A 23,806-nucleotide genomic window follows, 5' to 3' on the forward strand; every position below is an offset into this window, starting at 1 on the left:
TTCAATGCCTTTTGAGCCCAGTGCATCGTACGATAAGATTTATTTTAAAAAATAAATAAATGTAATGTAATGTAATCTTTCATCGCTGACTAGTGATTGCTGACGACTCCAATAATTAAGAAAAATGAATTTAGAGATGGTGATTTGGTTATATCTGCCAGCTACAAACAATTTTTATTGTTTTGAGTGACAAAAAGACTTTTCTATTGGCATTCTAATTAACTTGCTATCTGTGAAATTCTACCTAGTGACTAGATAAAGCAATTGCAAACGGTAGCAATCAATAAATAAAGCTCATAAAGCTAGTATTTGTGCAGGTCGATTTTTTCGCTGAAAGCGCTGAGGTAGTTTTATGAATCCACTTCGTTTAATGTATTCCACGTCATAAATAATGCTCGTTCCACAATTTCGGTAGCTTGCGTCAGGGGTAGAGCTCGGTGGGATGACTATTAACTAAACCACAGCGATTACAGAATGTTGTGTAAAACTGACTCGGTGGCTTGATATGCGTAGGAATTTGAATTGAAGGTTCAGCTACTCTTTTTCCTCTACTTCATTCAACAAAACTTGTGATGGTAGTAGTTTTATTGCATTGGAGCATTAATTTTTAAAATTACTTAATTTTTTCGAACCAGTCAAAGCCATAAACTATTCCATTTTTCATTTTACAACTTTGCCAAAAATTTGCTGATGGCAAACTAATTCCACTTATTGTGAATCGCATGAACCCAGAGTCATTTGACATCCTCAACTGGTGTACAATCATAATGTCTCTTAAGCTTTGCTCTCTATGCCATCATCATCATTCGTAGACTGGTTTCTTCTAGGATCGATCTTTCGCAAACAATGAATAATTTATTTCACGTTAACGCTTCTTCCCAAGCTCCTTGCCACCAACCACCTGGACACGGTTGACCGATGAATCCAGTCGCACGGAAAGAATGTTCAAAAACCATCATGAATACCGAGCCTGGTTCTCGGAAAAGAACAAACCAGCGCAACCGAACGACTACTCCTTTCGTGCTGTCTCAGCGCTTAAACTTTCCGGTCGACTGCTGTTTGCTGGCTATTGGGAAAGAGGCAGTGTTTTTCGAACAGTTCACCTCCTTAAGACACAGCGTAATACTTTGATAAGGAAAGTTTTACGCATACATGATGTTCGGGCCTAGCTGTCGGGGATGTCCAGCCAGTTAGACAATGAATCCCTCCCCAACCAATGCATCAAGAAAGACATCCTGCATCCAGCATGCTGTGGCCAATGGTCACAGAAGTACGGCCTTTTGTGTTGATATTATATATTTCACCGCAGAGCGACAGACGCCGTCACGTTCCCTTTTGCACGCCATCGGGGTGTTGATATTAATCTTTACCGAAGGACACGGAGCGATAACGGAGTGTTTGAAGGTTGGAGGACTGAAAAATTTAACATCGTTTTCCGTTATTTGAAAACTATGGCGACAACTAAGCCCCCATCCCTCGTTTCCTGCAAACACACTTTTCCTTAGACAGGCTCAAGCTCACTGTGATACGCTTTTGCCTACCAAAAGGAAATATCCGGTAAATATCCCATTTGAATAAATGTCTAGCCAGTTTACATATTTGCACAGACACGCTGGATCGGGTCGCCACACACTGGTGACACAATTTCCGGCTCATTCATTTACCGATATGTCTAATGAAAGAAACATCTCAGGGAGTTATCGGAGAGCGCCAAAACCATTGCACCACCTCTATTGTTTCGTTTTATTTGCCCAACAAATCAGAGACGGAAGCTCGAAAAGCAACCGAACCCCATGTCACTTGATCAGCTTTACTAACCATTTCAGTAAAATTGAAACTACCACCACAAACTTAGCCCCAAACTTATTTCGAGGTAGCGATTTCGGTAAAAGCAAAAATGCAATTTCATAAGATTTATCACGCTTTTATTTTGTTTCCTTCCTGGGGGTTTCTCTGGAGCTTTGATTCGGTGCGAGATAAACGGAAAAGCAGCAAACGTGGTGAGCTATCCTCCACGACCAACGAATGTCCCTTGAGACCCATGAGCAGTGAGAAATTGCATCTTAACGCCAATGTGAGCAGATAGTTAACTTCTACCTGTCCGATGGCGGTTATGGTTATTGTCACTCCAGTAAAGATGAACCACGCGGACGCTATTGGCTTTTAATGGAAAAATTACAAGCTTCATAGTCTGTTATCGAGGTGCTTCGGATGGTTTGATGATGGGAAACTGAAAATAAACTTACCATTAGGATAATAAATACAAAGCCATATCATCGGCATCATCATATGAGGAAGAGTTGCTAACGATTTGATTGTAATAATTGATCGTTAGAGATTATCAACCTTTGATGGCAAGGTGATAAACGTAAGCATTGAGATTGTTCCGTTTAGCCAGGGTACAAAACCAATCAAACCCAAAAGCTCGTCTACAAAAATATTTATGTTTCGCTGGAGAGTTCGTACATAGGAATGACATTTCAGCATTTAATTAGTTACCGTTATGAAACACTCTTGTTGCTCTTGTATTTTGATAATACAATAAACTGCCCCCAACAACATGATAAATTATTTGACAAACACAACATCACCGCTGGCATTCTTGGTGCCGTTATACTGTAAGATTTCCTGCACTCCAGTGGACCATTTCAATAGTGTTCTTTTCATATACTTTTCTTCCTCGTCTCAGACGCTTTTAGGATACCTCAAGGAAGCCAGTACTGGTTATAGAATTATATGTATTTTTTATTCTGCTGCCTGTTCAATGTGATTATGCAATATATATATATATATATATATATATATATATATATATATATATATATATATATATATATATATATATATATATATATATATATATATATATATATATATATATATATATATATATATATATATATATATATATATATGTCGCCATTTCGATTGACGTACTTCATTTGATGCACTGCATTTGCTCCACCATGTGAAGCATCACTTCACCAACAATGAAACATATTCATCAGCTCTAAACAGAACCACTTTGTTTGGCCGTGTATATTTTCTACAAGAGGCACAATAGAACAATTTGCAAAACCCCAAAATAGAACAATTTGCAAAAAGTTTCCGCAAGGCATCATGTTTTGGTTCTAAGCAGAGGCGGATTTATCGCCCTAAGCGGGAGATAGAATTGGGGCCCCTGGTTTCCTTAAATTTCAGATAATTATATCGCATTTTTATGAATATCTTGTTACGAATAGCAAATATATCATCCTGATTTCGTTAGGGATTAATTTTCTTCTGTCGTTTTTTATGGCAGTAAGTTAATTATTTTAATAGCATCTATAGTCTTCGTGTAATCAAACTATCATATTTTGCATATTTTTAGGATGTGCATCATCGTTGTTTCGGGTAGTGCAAAAGCCAAAACTATGTTCAATTACTAGCTATACTAGTGTTACTAGTGTTTGGTGTAAGGAAGCATTTCATTCTCTGTAGTAGTTTTTCAACACAAGTACGCATTAGGTTGTTTTTCTAAGCTAATAGTCTTTTACATTGAAATGAATCAATGAACAATGAAATGATAAACTGTAGTTATTAAAACTCCAGATTTCCCGAATTTCTGTACAGATCTAGGCATATCTAGATACAGACATATCTTGAAAATCTGACAAAAAAATCTGAATTTTACTCATTTATCTTCTTCTTCTTCTTTGGCTCAACAACCGATGCCGGTCAAGGCCTGCCAACACACTTGTGGGGTTGGCTTTCAGTGACTTATTGATTTCCCCCCATAGCAGGATAGTCAGTCCTACGTATGGCGGCACGGTCTATTTGGGGCTTGAACCCATGACTACTCATTTATACTTTTGTATTTATAGAGCAAAGTTTGCAATACATTTGTTTGCTCATTCATGTACAAGAGCAGTGAAAGCCACTACACAAAGCTTGTGTGATTTTCTGTTTCACAGATACATAAAATGTGCCTGAAATCCAAGCGACACCACAAAGATTATCACAAAACACTGGGGCAATATGGACCACAACAATTGCGCTTAGGTAATGGTATATGCTTTTGCGCACGTTTCGTGAAATGTATTTCCGTTCTATCTTTTGTTTTGCTGTTCAGGAAAGCCCTTAAAATTCTTCCGAAAATATGTGATCAAAAATTAAAACCCTTTTTACACGTTATAATCTACAAAATCGAATCTTTTGAAGCTGTGCCTGTCATCATTATTGAGGAGACAAAAACAACACCATAGCCTCACCAAGCGCCGTATGTCAAAGCATTTTGCCCAACGTGAAGCATTTTGTATTTTTTGTTATACTAGTTTATTTGGCCCGGTTGCAGGGTTTCGCAACAGAAACTAAGATGTGTGTAGTGACTTCATGGCATATTTTAATGTTTTCATGCAAACATGTAGATCAGCAACCCTTCTCTCTTTTGATGTCTTTTTACTGATACTTTTTATGACCGTTTTGCTATATTGGTACAGGTTTCCATTCAATTCTTATCCCAGTTTATAGCCCTTCCATATTTTTGCCTTATTTACAAATGTTAGTGTTTCCATTACATTAGCAATCGTGGCCCACTTTCTTTTTAAGTATGTTTGACTATCAGCTGGACTCGTGGTACAGTCGTGCATTGTGGGTTCACACAAGATGACTGACTATTATCCAATACGCATTGTGGGTTCAAGTTCAAGATGACTGACTATTATCCTGCTAAGGGTTATCAAAAAGTCACTAAAAACCAAGCCCCGATGTGGCGCACGCTGGCCTTGGCCAACAACGGTTGTTTTGGCAAAGAAGAAGATGTTTGACTATTCCGCTATCATAGACCATTTTCACAACCATATAGGACATACGAAAATTGAATTTAGTCATTCTGAACTTATGGAATAGCTACTATTAAATGACATGTTCATATGACATATGGGTCCGAGTCTTCCATCCACAGGGCTCACTGTCACGGCTTATTATTGACCCGTGCCCCATTTTCTTCAGGACTATTTGTGTACCAAGCAACCATGGATATTCAAAAGTGCTAAATGCTAATAAAAACAATTAAACTAACTTCATTTAACTTCGTAGCTTCATCATGTGCTCATATAAAAAAGAACCCCTGACCCAGGAATGTCCTTATTCCGTGTATATTATTATCCCATTACTTTTCCCAGTAGGAGTTGGTGTTCATTTCAGTTTTACAGTGCAGTTCAATTGTAATTCCACTGCTGAACCATACAATTGTTTTTCCCGCAAGATATACTTTCGATGGATGAATAAATATTAAAATTCATTTATTCAATTTTTGTTTTTTTTTTTTTTAATGTTTAACACAACTCGTACTGAGCCTTATCCTACAATCTCCGTATGGAGACCCGATCCATGGGAAATATAAACCCGTTATATGCATTGAAAAATGATGAATGATGCATGATGAATGCATGAAACATTGTAATTGTTCAACGTTCATAGCGTACGATTTGGCAATCCTTTCAAGCAAGCATTTGACTGCATTTGGATGATGGTACAGGAAGCAAGTACATGATAGTTCGAAGCAAGTCTTTTTATTGAAACGTTTTGAACTACACAAAAAACACTACTACGCATTATAAAATGGATGGAGCGAGGTAGAATCTCCACCACAGAATTATTTAGAATCACTGGGAATAATTTGATAATTATTGATACACTTTCAACACGTGTGTAGAAGAAAACAATGATGTCTTTTGATCTGAATATATCAATGATTCAATCACTCTACCATTGCTTGATGCCTCGGAGAATGGAAACACCGCAAATAAATAAAAATCATCCAAGCACCCATAGTTGGTTAGCAAAACCGTTCTATAGTGAGTAACTTTTTCGTTCAGGAAGATCCTATAGTGAGCAAGCGTCACCTATGAGCGTGACGTGAGCGTATCGCGAGCGTCACCTCTTACTTCGTTTTGTATAGGGAGATTAGTAAAGATACGCATTCAAACGCCTTGCTTTTTTGAGAAAAATTTGATAGAAATATCATATCAAATCATATAATATCATATCTATAAAAATATACCATGTAAAATTTCGACGCATCCCTATGACACTGGGTTAAGCTTATTTTCGAAGTGGCAAAAACTACAGTCAGTCCAAAAAGTATTCGTCTAGCTGAATATTTTGCAGAAAAACGCGAATTATGGCCGCAATAGGCATGGGGTGGAAAAAGTAATGATGAAGTTTGATAAAGGGACCATCAATACACACGTTTTGCTAAAAAATAAACATTTAAATAGTGCAATAGCAATCAAAATACATAAAAAACTAAAAAAAGTCGTTTAAGGGTGGCGAAAAAAGTATTCGTCCATCAGACCTTTGGCGTAATATGCGTATGAAAACAAAGGTTATGGAATCAAAAAATGTCCTGATCTTGTTTCTTATTGAATTTATAACTATTGGTGACCACTTGCACAACGCAAGAACTCATTTGAACCTTAAAAAAGGCGTATTTTTTATCCACTCATCCTACAAGACTTGTTCCAATTATTCTCTGGTAGAAATATTGCATTTCCGGACTACGTGGCCAAGTTCAATTGAAAAAATGGCAGCCGATACCATTTTGAGAGTCTACTAAATCATTTTCATCAGTTTGGTTTCAGCTGGTTTGGTGTTTCGAGCAAATGACAATGCTCTGTATGTTCTCCAGCTCGACTGTTCTTGAAACATGTAATACATTTTTAAGTAAAATTTTTCAGAACTGGGACTTAAAGTACTTAAAACCTGTATTAATATGTTTCCCCATCTCGTTTCCTATCATTTTGAATCATTTTTCTAGCTCACCTTTCCTCACTGAGTCCTAGTATCATGACACCATGGTGCTACTGGTTACACGAGAGTTTGTTGCTGCATCTTAGTAGACTGTTTTCACTATGGTACATGTCGGCCGTGTGACCTTGGCGATTTAAACATGTTTTAATATGTTAGTAGAGCCTAATTTGGAATAAATTCCTGAATTATTTGATGCACCTTAACAGATTTGGCCACTTTATGTATATGGTATTATTCAAACAAAATATGTTTGTAATAACTCACTCATTCAAGCTATTACATGACCAGCTACGATGGAATGCAGCATAACCCATAAACCAAATGTGACCCATCTCTTTTCCTGATCTTATTGGCCATCACAAAATGCACTGATTCCTTGGTAAAATTTGATTTTTTGGACATTAAACCACTGCTTTCGTTAGATTAACCGTCAAGGATGGCTGCTTACATGGCAGTTTGTAACACAATTAGTGTCAGAAAAATGGCCAAACTCTGATCAAATGAAGGAACGAGGCCTCCCACACATTTTGTAACCTTCAAAAATGGGTAGGATAGGTTATGCATAAGTCAAAGATACGATTTTCGCTATCATGCTCCAATCATTTAACTCTCCCGCCTTTAGTGCCTCTCTGACCGCTTGAAGTGCAATTGAAACAACATAAATGCATTAATATAGAAGGAAGTCACCAGTAGATTGATAATAATAAATTTAATTCACGTCTACGTAGTGTTTGTACAGCGTAAATAATTAAAAAGCTAGATGGACGAATACTTTTTGCGCGCCCCTTAAACGACTTTTTTTAGTTTTTTATGTATTTTGGTTGCTATTGCACTATTTAAATGTTTATTTTTTAGCAAAACGTGTGTATTGATGGTCCCTTTATCAAACCTCATCATTACTTTTATCGCCCCATACGTATTGCGGCCATAATTCGCCCTTTTCTGTAAAATATTCAGCTAGACGAATACTTTTTGGACTGACTGTACATCAATATGCTACTTAACCTTATTTTGCATTTTTCTTGGTTATTTGTAATGTAAGGGTTATGAAACTTACATGCTGTTCATAGAACACTCTAATTAATATATTTTGAGCATTGGAATGTATGTTTGTAGTGAAATAATGCTTAAATAGAGGATGCCCATTTTGCCCCACATGCCCATTTTCCCCGCTTTCCCCTGCATCCTTTCATGATATATCATATTATAATTATGGCATAATGTTTCAATTGCACTTTTTCGATTTCGTCATAAAAAACGTTCTCAAAAATCCACACAGTTTGTTTATAAAGTAATCAAATTATAACTCTTATATTGATTTATTCTTCTAATTCTCTCAGCAGCTCGATTCTCGTTCACTCAATAGCTTGTCGTTGTTCATAGTTTCACTTTGATCAAACTTGCTCTCTTGCTATCTGCGCGTCACACAAGCTTTCCGATTCCACCGATCATTAATCAACGGAATGCAGCATCCTCTCTAAGCAATCAAACACCCGAAACAATGCCAACAGCTCCCTTATCCCCCATTCCCTCCTTTCCACCTCCACAACATGTTTCCAATGATTTCGTCCACCTACTGCACGCAAACACGTAATAGAAAATGTTTGCAAAAGTCAAGTGACATAGACAGTTTAGCTTCACTAATGTTAACTGACTGTTACACAGCCCAACTAGAAAATCGGGATCGTTCCGAAGCACTGAATGGTGTCGTAAAGTTGGTCGTACTATCTTACGAAGCGTAGCATGGAGTCAACGGCGGAGCATCACACATTCCGTAAAACATACATGCACTCGCTTACACAACTTTTGTATGGTAAAAGCTAGATTCCAAACTTTCTCGTACACTATTTTGCAAGTGCCATCCGGTTTGCTTTGCCCTGGGCCATGTGCTGCTCATGGAGGTACAATGCTATTGGTTTCATTATTTCTCCCAAAAACTCACAAACACACACCCTTGTTCAGTTAGCTCCGAGAAAGCAGCATACGGTTTCACCTTCGACGGAATTGTAGACTTCACCAACGTGTCGTATTATAAACCGAAAACATGGCCCACGAACGAGCCCAAGTTCACTTATCAAACCGCCTATGGAACGGTGGCAATAATAGATTTTGAAAGGCCGAAAAAGAAAACGTACTACCACTAGAAAGGAGTAAAACCAACGAATCCAAGAAAACATTGTTCCACAAAATGGGAAAGAACGGGGGAAATCACGTCCATACAGTTACGTGGCCGTAAAGTGTTGCACCAAAGCTACATCTGTATCCACCGGGCCACTCATGCCACACATGCTAACTCCAATCAACACTTCCATTTGTGGATCGCAACGATGAACTGCAAGCATGGCGAATCGATTGCAAAGTTATCAGCTTGAAGCTTTGAAGTAGAGGAAACGTACAAAGGTACCGAGGAACCGGGAAAACGGGTGTACTATAAAGAGAAACGTAGCTTATATGAGCCCTATTACGAAACATTTTCAGTGGTTTTCCATTTTTTATGGATTATCCTATGTTAACGAGAAGAGACTTGTGGCAGGGTTCTACAAAACTGCGTAAAAGCGCAACGCGACTACTCTGCTGATGTCTGGCATCAAAATCGAAAGGCAGCTTCAGCTTACCTCGGTTGACATTTGACCACGGATAGCTATAGTAAGAATGAATGAAGGAGTTTCTCAAACCAAGGTATTCTACAAGGTACATCTTTATTGACTAGATTTCCACAAAAAAGAATAAGGAGAAGTACTCTATTCAATTTTCGCAAACCAAATGTCGAGTTTTTCGAGCATGTTGTAGAATTTCTTAGGTAGCAGATACGTACCGATGGTACATGCTGCAAAATAATTTCACTAACATCCTCGTATCAGGGAAGTTGTTCAACCAGGATGGCTTTTGTTAGCACAAACGGAAACAGTAAATACATGAGCTCACAAGTTCTCACAAATTCTTGGTAACCGCCACTCTAAGGATGACCTCACGTGTGCTCGAAACGAAAGGATGCTACACTTAATACCAATTGATCTTGTCTTATTTTTCCCCCAGCTAAGAGAGGGAAATGTGTCCTCTTAGCAGAAACACAGCACTTATCTTCCCCAAAATCGTAACGGCGGTGCGTTCGTGGCATAGTGTCCCACTGCGGATAGAGCCCGGAGCTCATCGAAAGGTAGTTTCAACTACCTCCGTCCCCCCCGAGAATCATGGGGCAGTGAGAAGATAGATTGTAGTTTTCATTAGCTTCGTAAAGGTATAGAAAAGACACTCCCAGCAGCACGGACGTGTATGTGTGATGGTAGCAGCTTTATGGCTACGCTGGTGCGAAGTGAAATAAATGACCTACGTACGATGGAAGACACACATCAATTTTATTGGTTTCGAACGTTCAATTATGGCTTGGACCGTTACTTTGCTGCTCTTGATTGGTGGTACTTGGTTTTAAAATGAAGCATGCTTTATGACACCAGCCATAAACAGGGGGTGGGGGGGGGGATTGGCACATGCATGTGCTGGCTAGCTCATTGCGGAGACGCACACGTTCGTTGGGGGACCAAGTCTTTGATAAACATTTTTTTAATTTAGCAGAATCTTTGCTGAACGGTTAAAACTTTGCTGGTCAGCTAATGAGGAGATGGTGAAGGAAACGGTGATTCCGATGAGGAGGCTCATGAAAATAAACATGCTTTAATATTGGCCGGTCTCGTAGTACAGTCGTCAACTCGTACGACTTAACAACATGCCCGTCATGGGTTAGATCCCCAAATAGACCGTGCGGCAATACGTAGGATTGACTATCCTGCTATGGGGGGAAATCAATTAGTCACTGAAAGCCAAAGCCCACAAGTGGTACAGGCAGGCCTTGACCGACAACAGTTGTTGAGCCAAAGGAGAAGAAGAAGAAGAAGAACCATCATATATTAAAATATGATGGTTTATGTTCGGTCGAAAAATAGCTCAAATTTGGGACAAAAAAACGCAAAGTTTATACTTTGTTGGCCTATATCTCAGTAAGTTTAAGATAAAAACGTGAAATATTTTGGTTTCAACTAAGTTCAAGTATCTATTTTAAGAAAATGATTATGGTTTTAACCTGCGACAAGGTTGGTTTTTTGATTTTTATAAAAGCATTTGCCCAATGTGCAGTGCCACTGTTGCCTGACATTCCAACGTATACGAAGACGCTGTTCCCGCTTCGAGTGTCGTTACGTACCTTCTTGTACAACATGCTAGAGCCGGAGGTAGTATCACACTTTATTATGTTCACAGGCACATCGGTTGCCACTAGCGTCATTTGTGTTATTATGCAGATATTGTTGCTACTTGTTGTTTAACTAACTCCCTTTACCCTGATTACACTTGTGTGTTTGCTGTGTTTGTGTGAGTGTGTGTTATTTTTGGGGGATGTTACACTACGCTACCGTTAGCTCAATTCTTCACACATTCTCGCGTTTCTAATGATGATTGATAGTTCACAGCTGTCACACATTTAAAGTGCCTCTATTGCTCCCGTAGAGGAAAGCAAAAAAAAGCTCCAGACAAGCAGCAAAGCAAGTTGTTGGCAAAGCAATTTCGCCAATCCAGATCGCTATTTAATGCCACAGGCGCTTTGCACATCCGGTGAGCGAGCTACATCCGGTTGCCGCGTCGGGTAACTCCTGTGAAAAGCGTTCCGCCTAATTATGAGCTATCACCAAAAATTAACGCATCGTCAGCTGGCTTCTGATTGCGAGTCTGTCCCATTTGGCTTCGCTCAGGGTAAACGTCAGTCGGTGCTTTGCCGGGCTGGATCGCCGCCAAAACCGGCTAGAATGAGCGTGAAATCTGAGAAGTAAACTTTTTAATGAATATAAATACATTGCCATACCACATTCCTTCCAGTTGGCGTCGGTGTGTTGCGCTTTCTCGCACGTCTTCCCAAAAGCGTATTTCATGTGACTCACACCGTCGTATCCTTCACACAGATGCGCCCCCGTAACCGACGATCCGACTCTGAATGATACACAGAAACATACACAATGTTTGGACCAGAAATATAATCGAATGAACATGGTGTAGCTGTTTGCATAAATTTGACCAATTCGGCTCATCCAACCAACAACGACACCGAAACGACACAGGGCAAAACGCTGAGAACCGTACAATCTTTTGAAATGGAAAAACCGGCACACAGGCCAAGAAAAATGCAAGTAGATTGGGGAAGGAAAATTACGCCACGTAGAAATCGAAACTAGGAGAAGACAAAAAGTTATGCAGCCATCAAGGAGAATGAAATTTCATTAAAATTTACATAACCACCGGCGAACTGGTTGTGTCTGGCTGGCTGCTTTTCAGTTGCTTTTTCTTGTTTCCTTTGCACTTGCCATGAGGACACAGGCGTACAGCTCCTTGCTGATGGAAACTCTATTCTATTTACTCGACACAAATTTTATCGGCTATTGTATGCCACTTTAATGCTTGGCCCTCTTGTGTTCCTCTCGTCGCAGCAACACACAGCAAAAACGGAATATAGCGGCACGACATTGAACTTTCCCTGTCCTATGTCTTCCCTGTTCGCTCCATAACAGAAATCAAACAAAAAGAAGGAGTAACATAAAAAGAACGATTAGCACGCTTCTTGTCGTGTTCGGAGGGGGAAATTTGGTTTGCTTTCGTTGCTATTGAACCGCTTGTGCAATGCATACAGTACGCTAAAGCAGCTTTTTAAATGAGACTTTTTTGCGATTAATCCAATGTAAAGCTTTTTGGAGTGCAAATGCACTAACGCGATGATGATATTCACAACGTGCTGCTCAGACGACGTAAAGGAGCTTTGCTTTAAAGTGCTCGGCGGGCCTCTTCTTACCGCAATACATCCAACCGATTAGTTACTATCTTCCGTGCGTCCTCTTGTGTCCCCGTCAGTGGAATGGTGTAATTGCATCGGTAAACGCATTGAGGTTTGTTTTACAAGCAAATACACCACGTACAACCACTCCACCTTCGCAAGCGCAGTGACTCGTTGCGTCGTATGTAAACGGGGTAATGTAATGACCCCTTAATCCAGGCCGGCTCAACGCTCCTGACGAGCCACATCAAAGTTATTAACGGATGGTACGTTTCGTACGTTCCGTTATATCAAGCATTCCTTGGGCCTTGCACGTGGAGAATAAATATAATCGTTGCAAATGATAGAAGAGAAATCCTACCTTAACGATAATATTATTCACCATTGACTCTTTGTTTGAATTTATTACAAGAGATGAGATAACTCTTAGAATTGATTTTAATACACTGCGTATGAGCCAAGCCTATGATAATTGTCGAGCCTTTGTCAATTTTACAGGGCGATCAACACAGCATTATTTTCCTTTATCTATGCCTATCTTCGTCTTTTTTGTATTAACGGCAATAAAACAAACAGCAATCAATCACAAACTTCAGCGACCAAGTCAGACTTGTTGTAATCGCAACAATTCAATCAGAATGGCTGAAACAACATTCATGGAGTAGCTGAAGTCATAGCTGCCTCGAGCTACTATACACCTTCCAGGTTCGAGCTGGACTTGAACGTCACGTTGGACTGGTGTGTTAGAGGAAAATATATTGAACGATTTCACCTCCAACCAAAGGTGCAACTTGCTGCAATAAATGAAAAGCTAATTTTCCAACTGACAGCCGATGGAATTGAATTAGCTGTCCGGGGCCGTGCCAAGCCCAACCGACCCACCCAAACACACCAGGTGTACGTTGATGTTTTCCGTCCGATCTCACCGATATGAACGAGCAAATGGTCATGCCAATCATCCGGTCACGAAGCTTTCATATTTCCCGTTCACGTTTGCTACGGTACTGACTGAGCTTGGCAGGGCACACAGCAAACCTATCGAGAAAGGCTATCGTACGCCTTGCTACATTGCAATTCCTGAATTTCCTTGAGTCAATCTTCCTTTGTTGAGCGATTTCGGTAGTTCGTAGAAACAAGCGTTCCCTTTTGTTTACTTTTCTTAATATTGGTGTTTTTTTTTCATCCACTGGCCACTTATTGCCTCTCATTTAATGTCTTTTCCTTGCCTGGAACAGGTTACCGCCTCGGATGCCGATGTGGAGCGACCCAACAACATCATCTACTTTCTGACCGGGCCCGGTATTGACATCGAAAATCCTTCGGACAGCAACTTTGACATCAACAAGGCCACGGGGGAAATATTTGTGCTTAAGGTAGGTCAACATTGTGGACTCGGAAGCGTATATTGGAAGCACCACCACGTTGTACTGACAAACATAACAAAATCACTGCAGTTAACCTTCAAAGAAATAAAAAAAATTAGCATTGTGGCAACAATTTAATAAAAGGGGAGAAGAATTTGAGGTTCACACGGTACATAAGACCAGAGCGAAGCGGGGCAAACGTTCACGGCACAACCCGTTAGCCATCCAAAACCTGAACAGAGGTAAGATGACCGTTTTGTTTTGGAATTGTTTGAGCGTTGAGCGTCTTTGCAGCAGTTTTCTATCACCGGTAATTTCCGGTACAGAAACTCAAACGTCTGCAAGACTTAATGTGCCTCTGCTGTGCAATGAAGCCTTGGAGCAATGGAGAAACTTTTCCATAGCAAAACTAGATTGCGGTCTGCTACAGTTTCGAATAACTTCCAACTTGTGCCATGGGCAAGGTCTCGAAATAATTCGTGTGGGTCCTAAAGTACACTCTTTTGAGTTCGGTTTACCGTACACTAGTTTAACCTCAAGTAAATACAGTATTTTAATCATATCAAAGAATTTTGTAAACTTTCTCTTGCCGCAACGAACAAAACCGACGCAACGGACCAGCAATGTCTCGAGTCTTGTTAGGCTTTATTAAGTCAAACAAAATTTCATTTCGAAACCATTTAATAGAATAATACATTCCAGTCTTTGAGATCAGAGATGATGGTAAATAATAACTTTTTTTTTCTCTCTATTGCCTATTGTTCTCCTTCCACACCATTTCCTCCAAATGTTCAGCCGCTGAACCGAGATCCACCACACGGACGAGCGTCTTGGAAGTTTACCGTCTTTGCTCAGGACGAAGGAGGCGAAGGTTTGGTGGGCTTTACGGAGGTGCAGATCAACCTGAAAGACATCAACGACAATGTGCCCCAGTTCCCGAACGGCATTGCGTATGGAAACGTGACTGAAAATGGCACCATCGGCATGTACGTGATGACAATACTGGCCGAGGATTATGACGACATCAACGAAGGTACTAATGCGAAGATCATTTACTCGATCGAGAAGAACGCGATCGAGGAGGATACTGGCTTGCCGATCTTCGACATCAATCCGGACACGGGACTCATCACGACGGCGGTATGCTGTCTCGATCGGGAGAAGACGCCTGACTACTCGCTGCAAATTGTGGCCACCGATGGCGGAGGTTTGAAGGGTACGGGGACAGCTTCCATCAAGGTGAAGGATCTGAATGATATGCCGCCTCGGTTCACCAAGGACGAGTGGTTCGTCGAGGTGGAGGAAACTGACGGTAGTGTGCTGCCCGAGGCACCGATATTGACCGTAACGGTAAATGATGATGATGAGATAAACAATTTCCAGTATAAAATTATTGAAAGCAGTGGTTACGGGGCGGATAAGTTTGCGATGGTAAAGAACGCGGACGGTACGGGGAGTTTGAAGGTGGTCCAGCCGCTAGACTACGAGGATCCGATGCAGATAAATGGCTTTCGCTTCCGGCTACAGGTGATCGATAATGATGAGATCGACGAGAGCGACATGTACCACGTTGACCATTCGTGGGTGATTGTGAAGCTGAAGGACATTAACGATAATACGCCACGCTTCAAGAAACCGCACATCGAGGCGGCGGTGTACGAGAACGCGGACGTGGGCAAAAACTTAGGCACCTTCAAGGCAGTTGACATCGACAAGGGCGGTAAGAGCAAAATCACCTACAGCATTAACCGTGCTACGGACCGGAAGCGTCAGTTTGCCATCGACCAGGAAGGTACGGTGACGATCCAGCGTGAACTGGATAGGGAGGCGATGGCGAAACACTCGCTCGAGATTCTGGCCACCGATGACGGTGTACCGCCGCGCACGGCCTCCGCTATCTTGACCGTACTGGTGAAGGACATCAACGATAATGCGCCGGTATTCGCGGAAGATTATCGGCCCATTCTGCTCGAAAACTCACCGCCGTCGAAGATTATCGAAATCTCCGCCATTGACAGGGATGACCGACTGAAGGGCAACGGGGCGCCGTTCCAGTTCCGCATGGACCCGGATGCAGACGATGTGATTCGGACGTCCTTCAAGGTGGAGCAGAGTAACAAGGGTGACGGTATGGCGATCATTTCATCGCTCGGCTCGTTCGATCGTGAGTACCGCAAGCAGTATACCATTCCGATCGTTATCAAGGACTCGGGCACGCCGCCGCAAACCGGCACCAGCACGCTGACGATCACGATCGGTGATCTGAACGATAACATCATGCAGCCCGGCTCCAAGGAGGTGATCGTGTACAACTACCAAGGTCAGGCGCCGGACACACCGATCGGGCGTGTGTTTGTTAACGATCTCGACGATTGGGACACCTCGGACAAGCTGTTTTACTGGGATGAGGCTGAGAATCCACGCTTCAAGCTAGACGACACATCTGGTATGGTGACGATGCGGCGCGGTGCTCGCGAGGGACGCTACAAGCTGCGCTTCAAGATCTATGACCGCAAGCACGCTCAGGAATCGTACGCCAATATGTCGGTGGTGGTGAAGCACATCTCGTACGAGGCGATCGTCAACTCCGGCTCGATCCGGCTGACCGGCATTACGGATGAGGACTTTATACGCATCTGGAACTATCGCACCCAGAACATCTTCCGCAGCAAGCTGGAGCGGTTCCGAGACAAGCTGGCGGAGCTGCTGAACGTAGACGTAAAGAATGTGGACGTGTTCAGTGTGCAGATGAAGGACCGCTCGGTGCCGCTGACCGATGTGCGGTTCGCCGTACACGGTGCGTACTACTACAAGGCGGTGCAGTTGAACGGCGTAATACTGCTGCACAAGGAGGAAATCGAGCAGGAGGTGGGTATCAACATCACGATGGTAAACGTGGACGAGTGTCTGCTGGAGAATGAGGATTGTGCCGGGTCGTGCACCAGCATCATCGAGGTAAAGACGAACCCCTGCCTAGTGAATGCAAACAAAACCGCCCTGGTTGGGGTTCAGATCAACTCCACTGCGGAGTGTGTGTGCAGCTCGCGAGAGTACAAGCAGCAGCAGACTTGCAAATCCCATCCCTGTTTGAACGGTGGTCGCTGCACCGATTCCAAGTCGGGTATCAAGTGCTCGTGTCCACCAGGCTACACGGGGCCCCGCTGTCAGCAGGTCGTACGTAGCTTCCGCGGCAGTGGCTGGGCCTGGTACCCACCGCTCGACATGTGCGACAAGTCGCACATTAGCGTCGAGATCATCACAACGAAACCGGACGGTTTGATTTTCTACAACGGACCTATCACACCACCTAAGGAGGACGACACGTCCAAGCAGCTGTCCGACTTTATTTCACTCGAGCTGGAGCAGGGCTATCCCCGGTTTCTCATCGATTACGGATCGGGTACGCTAGAGTTACGCATCGCAACCAAACATCCGCTCAACGATGGCGAATGGCACCGGATCGATCTGTTCTGGGACACTGAGCAGGTAAAGATGGTGGTCGATTTCTGCAAGACGGCCGAAATCACCGAAGCCGACGATGGCAACCTGGTCGAGTTTGTCGACCACACCTGCCAGGCGCTGGGCAAGGTGCCGCAGTTCAACGAATATCTGAATATCAACACGCCGCTCCAGATCGGCGGTGTGTTTAGGGACAAGTTTGACTATACGTATAGCCGCTGGCAGTACATGCCGGTCGGGGTAGGTTTCGAGGGATGCATTCGTGAGTTTAAGCACAACGGAATTCTGTACGATCTGTCCCACCCGGGACTATCCAAGGGTAGTGCGCCCGGCTGTCTGTACACGCAGGAGGTGTGCGATCTGAATCCGCAGGTCGCCCGGTGTCTCGAGCATGGCAAGTGTGTTGGTAGCTATGACAAAGCCAAGTGTGAATGCATTCCCGGTTGGACGGGCACGTACTGCAGCTTGCCGACCACGCCGACCACGTTCAAGACGCACAGTTACGTGAAGTACGCACTCAGCTTCGAGCCGGATAAGTTCACGACGCAGATTCAGCTGCGGTTCCGCACGCGCGAAACGTACGGCGAGCTGTTCCGCATCAGCGATCAGCATATGCGCGAGTACGGCATCATTGAGCTGAAGGGCGCCAAGGTGTACTTCCGGTACAGCTTAAACACGGGCCAGGTGGAGGAGCAGGAGGTAGCGCTGACGGCGGTCGAGGTGGACGACGGACAGTGGCACGTGGTGAAGGTTCAACGGTACGGTTCGGCGGCCATCCTGGAGCTGGACGGGGGTGAGGGTGCCAACTTCAACCAAAGCTTCTCGTTCGACGGACATCAGTGGCTGTCAGTGGACAAGCAGGAGGGTGTGTATGCGGGCGGCAAGCCAGAGTTCAACGGCGTCAAGACGTACGATGTCAAATCGGACTATCAGAAGAGTTGCATCGACGATATAAGGTAAGTCTAGCGGGTGTGACTGCAATTCCGTTCTGGGTGTTGATTTATAATAATCTCTTCCCGTTCTTCTGCAGATTGGATGGTAAAAGCTTGCCACTTCCGCCAGCCACCAATGGCACACAGTGGGCTCAGGCCACGATGACCAAGAACATCGACCGCTACTGTTCCTCCAACAATCCTTGCCAGAACGCGTACTGTCCGGATCCGTTCGAGTGTATCGACCTGTGGAACAAGTACGAGTGCGCGTAAGTAGCTCAATGTACAAGTGAGAGAGCGTTGCCTTTGTGGTTAAATAACTGACAGCTTGTGTTTGAATTCAACTTCTTTCGGTACAGCTGTGGTGATGGTATGATCATCTCACCGGAAGGCAAAACCTGCATCGACCGGAACGAGTGTCTAGACTATCCTTGTCTGAATGGGGGCACTTGCATCAACCAGGAGCCACGCCTGAAGTACAAGTGCATCTGTCCAGACTCGTACTGGGGCGATAGTTGTGAGTTCCTGAAGGAACGACAAGCGCTTAAATCCAGCACCAGTGCCTTGGCCGCCGTAATAGCCGGCCTATTACTGATCATTAGTAAGTGGAAGCGTGTCTCGATGTGCTTAAAGCATTATTTTGGAGATCTTTTCTAACGACAAGTTTTGTTTTTGTTTCTTCCTTACCACACGCAACAGTTTTGTTGTTTGTTTATTTTTCCTGCTCTCGGCGTCGTTCGGCAAACTTCAACAAGAAGCTGGCCACCAAGGACGACATCCGCGAAAACATCATCAACTACTGCGACGAAGGTGGCGGCGAGAACGACATGACCGCGTTTGACATGAAGACGCTCAAGATCCCGATCGGTCCGCTGCCAGAACTTGTTCAACATAATGCACCGCTAGTACGTAAGTAGCTTGTTTCATTTGCATGTGCCTTTTGGGAATTGTGCGCCAAGCACCAGCATGTATTGCACTCTCCAGCATCGCCCGATCTTTATTCGCTGCTTCAATGTAACGTGTTGTTTGTGTGCGTCAGTTTTTGTTTGTATTTTAATGGGAAACTTAGTCATATCCGTGGACCAACAACGCTTGCTAACAATGTTTTATTATGTTCTGTCCGTTCCACAAACGTACCAACAGGTCCAGATATTGCCGTCGTGTCCGACCAGGTCGTCGGCAAGGTGGACGTGTTCCTGGACGACCGGAAGCGACGCGTTGACATCGACTCATCCTCCGGGCCATTCGACGATCTGCGTAACTACACCTACGGAGGTGGTGGGAGTACCTCTGACTCGCCAAGGCAGGTAAATAAAAAAAATCACCCATAGCCATTATAATCTTCCACACCTGACCCGGACAGCACACGATGATAAACTCTTAAACTATCCTCCCTGTTCCTACCGTTCCACCACAGAGGATGATGCTGTACCCCATGAGTATAGCTTTTCAACCACATGAGTTCCCCGTTTCGACAAGTTAGTCAATATATACGAACCAAGCAAAGCGCAGATCGAAGATGACGATATTAGCTAAGAGTAGTTGTAACTGTGACAGGTGCTGTAGGTATCTTGTTTCCGAGGTCGACAAGAAACAAGAAAAGCAAATTCATTGTATATGAAATACGATTTTGATGGTTTTCTCACTAGTATGTGGGCAAACCGGTAGATATTTTTTTGTAAAAAATTCTCTTAAATCCATACACACATACAAATACCTGATACCGACAATGACTTGATCGTTCGATCCAACGTAAGAATGTTGTGTTGTACTTTAAAATGCATCAGTTCGCAAGAAAACGAGAAGTTGCAAAAGTGATAAATGTGCATAGTTTCATAGCAAATTGAATTCGAAATTTATTAATCTCCAATAAATGGTACCGTTTGGCAACAAACAGCCAAACGGTGCAACACGCAGAGTTGGTTTGCTTAGAGAACGAGAGCATTAATTGCTCGCTATAATTATGTACGGAAAATGTAGCATTCCTGTAACTATTCAAGTAATGGTGAGCTGATATACTGTAAATAATTCATTTAAAATCTAATGTACAATCTATATGTCTCGTCTAGACACGTATTAGTTTCGTGCCAATGGGAACTCTGTAAAAGAACAGTAAGTAGTTCATTTTGAAAGGACAAACTGGCGGAAGAAAACGAGCACCCTGAGCAATTGCATGGATGTGACCTACAAATGGGTTATTAGATAATGGGGCCGAAAGGGTGATTAAAAAAAATATATAAGTTTTTATCGTTTATTTGCAAAACGTGTACACGTGTTTCTAGGGAAGTTGAGCCAAGCCATATTGACATATTGGTAAAACGCATCCAGGTTTGAATGATCGATTTATGTTCATCTGGTGATATGACACCCACGCAGTAATAGTACGTTGTAGCTCATCCATCAAATCTTTTACGTTGTTTCTATTGTTTTGTTGTTGATTTTGTCGTTACTGCAATCAAAAAACACAATGCGATAGTGAGAGATGAAAACTCTGCTTAATAGAATAAATTCCCTAGAAGCCTTTAAATGGTAAAATGCCGCACACTTCATTATTCTTAATCCGTACGATGAACTCGTCGCTGTGATGTAAACGTCCTTCCGGAAAATTACAAAACAGAATCCCACGAAAATCAAAGCAGAAACAAATAATCAAACAAACCAACAAACGCACCTCATCCATCGTGGATTGCAAGTGGACAAAAATTACGAACAAAACCCGAAACCCGAATCAAAAAATCCGACGAAAGAAACAAAAGCTGGAGACAAAGGCTTAACCGGACAGGTTACAAAGCAAACACGTACTCACCGTCCACCCAAAGTGCCGGACAATCTGCTCGTTTGATCGGAATGAAAACTTCAATGAATCACAAATGAAAGCAAAGACATCGACAAAACCAACCGCATAGCAAAAAATTCGGTTCGATTTTATTTCCTTCCTTTTTTGATGATTACTTCTTTAATAGAAAAGTTAAAAATCGTGTAGACCGTTTGGTGAAGTCGATCTGAGCGTTTAAAAACACCAGCGCTGGTTGATTTCATTTTCTAAGCCAATGTTTTGAAAACTTCCTCCAGTGTTTGCTGGGAAACTTTACAACTATAAAATCCTCTACAAGTCAGCTGTTTTCACAAGGATCAATAAAAATAGATGCATTCTGCTAAGACAAGACAACTGAAGCCACTCACCTATGCAGAGCAAAGAGTAACTTGTGTATTCTATCAATACACGATCAATATCGACACAACTTCAATCGTTGCAATGAATGAACGTTAAGGAAGTGCAGTTTGCAGCATTTTCGTTTCGTTCATCAATACTATGCGTCCCGAAGCCAGAAATGCATCCCGATTTTACAGTTTCCCTGAACAAATAGGATACTGAAAAGATAGTTGATAATGTTTAGTACCCGGTCAAAGGCAATTTCTTTTTATGTAAATTTTCTTCATCTACCTGCTATGTGCTTCATGCTGTATGAGCATGCAATTACATATTTTATAAAATTATCGGACACAAAGGACCTCAGCATTTCGCATCAAACATCAGTCGTGTGTACTATGTTGATTTCAACACAGTTGAGGTAACATGCTGGGTAACAGGAGTGCTTTGGTTTTTACAACTTTCATTATAAAAAATGAACGAATTGTTGATTCCAGGTGCTCTGGACTATTCTCCCAGCAATAGTATCTTTTTTTTTTGTTATGGTTATTAATATCATCGTGTATATCCGACCAGTCTATCTGTTCAATCTATCTGTGGTGGTGTGGCAATTGGTGTGGCTAAAAAAGAAAAGAGTATTGTTTACGGTTTATAGTTGGATACTGCTATCCGAGATTTGCAAGCATTGTTATTTAGTTCGCTGAATCAAAACCAAGGCCATGTTTGATACTTCTCGGTCAGAACTTATCAGTAGATAGGTGAACAAGGTTGTAATAAAATAAATTATGAAACTTGAACGGCTCGTAGAATTTATACAAAAAAGGAACCATTTCAACAATTGTTACCAAACGGCCCAATTTACGTAGCACATACAGTTGATTCGTCGGATTGTGTATGTGTATATATGTAAAGGAAATGAAGAAAAATGTAACATAAAATACTAGAAATAAACGGTAAAAGTATTTCTCCAGAATAAATTAACACAACATTAAATAAAAAATATACATAAACGTATCGCAAAAATACCATAGGGGTAGTTGGCGAACAGCAATAGTTTCGTTTTTTAATCGATTATTTCCATACCATTTCTGCATTTAAACTTGACATAGATTTTCTATTTTCAAACTTGACGTAAACGTCCTATGCGGACATGCCGGCCTATACAGACTTTCAAGACTTTTTTCAATACCACGTATCCGGATAGTCAGTCCTTACTACAGGGGGACGGTCCATTCCGGGCTTGAACCAATTATGGGCCTGTTATTGAGTCGTTCACGTTAACGACTGTTACACGGGGCCGCCCTTGATGTAGATTTTATAATGATTGATACACAAAACAAAAATTATAGAATAAATCCAAAGCCATCCAACCAAACGGAGCATTTCCAATGATGCGCGCTTCTTTATTCGAAGGAAAACGTCATACATTCAACAAAGCATTAGTTTATGAGTCATGTTTTGATTCTAAGTTTTTAACATACCAATGTGTTGTAAAAGAGGGAGGATGGGATGCGTGACAAAAATTAGTGAAAAAATACAAAATCAAATAAAAAAGTCAAGAGTGAAAAAGAGCATTTGTGTAAAAAAACAAAACAAACGCATATGTGAAGCAAGGATGTTGTAAAGATAAGACTTCAATAAAAAAAAGTTCTTGAATACAAACAAATTTGGTCATACGTGTGTTGCACTCTTTTTATAACTTTTCTGAAAATGAACGAAAAGTGGTACTCTAAATAACAGGTTTGGTAATTTGGTGCTAGTGTGAAATAAAAAAAATCATAAATTCCTGGATACAATAATAATGCAAATTAATCGATTTCAATGGGTGAGTATAGAATTAAGGTTGTAAGAATTCCTGATTGATACATTAATTCATCGAAACGATGCATACAGTCCTTTTACAATCATTTTACATACAATGTTGCTTTATTTACTTTTATTTGTATTTTTTATAGTTTTACTCAATGCTGAATTTTAACATGCGCACGTGCGGTTTCACGCAACATTCAGCAATAACCAATGGATTACAAATGCATCACAAAGTGGCTCAATCTGTCAACCATTTCAAATAACAATTCACTCAATGCACACGAGGCATTAATTTTGAGGTGTTTGTTTTTGTCCTGAACGAAGTAAATTTTCAAAAAATTTATCCGGGAAGTATCTTGGCTCAAGCAATTGTGCATAATGCGCTTCAATTTACCTACAATCTTCTCTGACAGTTTTGCCTCTAGGGAGCTATAGCAGTACCAGAAAAGAAACCAATAAGAAACAATTTAGTATACATTTTACTACC

The 23,806-nt window shown here is 41.8% G+C and overlaps 1 protein-coding gene across 1 annotated transcript in view; it reads left to right on the forward strand.

Annotated features, from left to right (window-relative positions):
- LOC121595661 (neural-cadherin-like) overlaps positions 1 to 23,135 on the forward strand; it is a 171,224-nt gene extending 148,089 nt beyond the window's left edge. Inside the window, exons 6-12 of the mRNA XM_041919795.1 lie at positions 13,840 to 13,977; positions 14,764 to 18,383; positions 18,458 to 18,628; positions 18,719 to 18,960; positions 19,059 to 19,268; positions 19,503 to 19,666; positions 19,777 to 23,135. Coding sequence (XP_041775729.1) covers positions 13,840 to 13,977; positions 14,764 to 18,383; positions 18,458 to 18,628; positions 18,719 to 18,960; positions 19,059 to 19,268; positions 19,503 to 19,666; positions 19,777 to 19,842 — 4,611 coding nt within the window. The 3' untranslated portion in view covers positions 19,843 to 23,135. The remainder of the gene's footprint in view (positions 1 to 13,839; positions 13,978 to 14,763; positions 18,384 to 18,457; positions 18,629 to 18,718; positions 18,961 to 19,058; positions 19,269 to 19,502; positions 19,667 to 19,776) is intronic.
- Positions 23,136 to 23,806: the final 671 nt, after the last annotated feature.

This window comes from Anopheles merus, chromosome 3R (genome assembly GCF_017562075.2).
Source record: "Anopheles merus strain MAF chromosome 3R, AmerM5.1, whole genome shotgun sequence".
Lineage (NCBI taxonomy): Eukaryota > Metazoa > Arthropoda > Insecta > Diptera > Culicidae > Anopheles > Anopheles merus.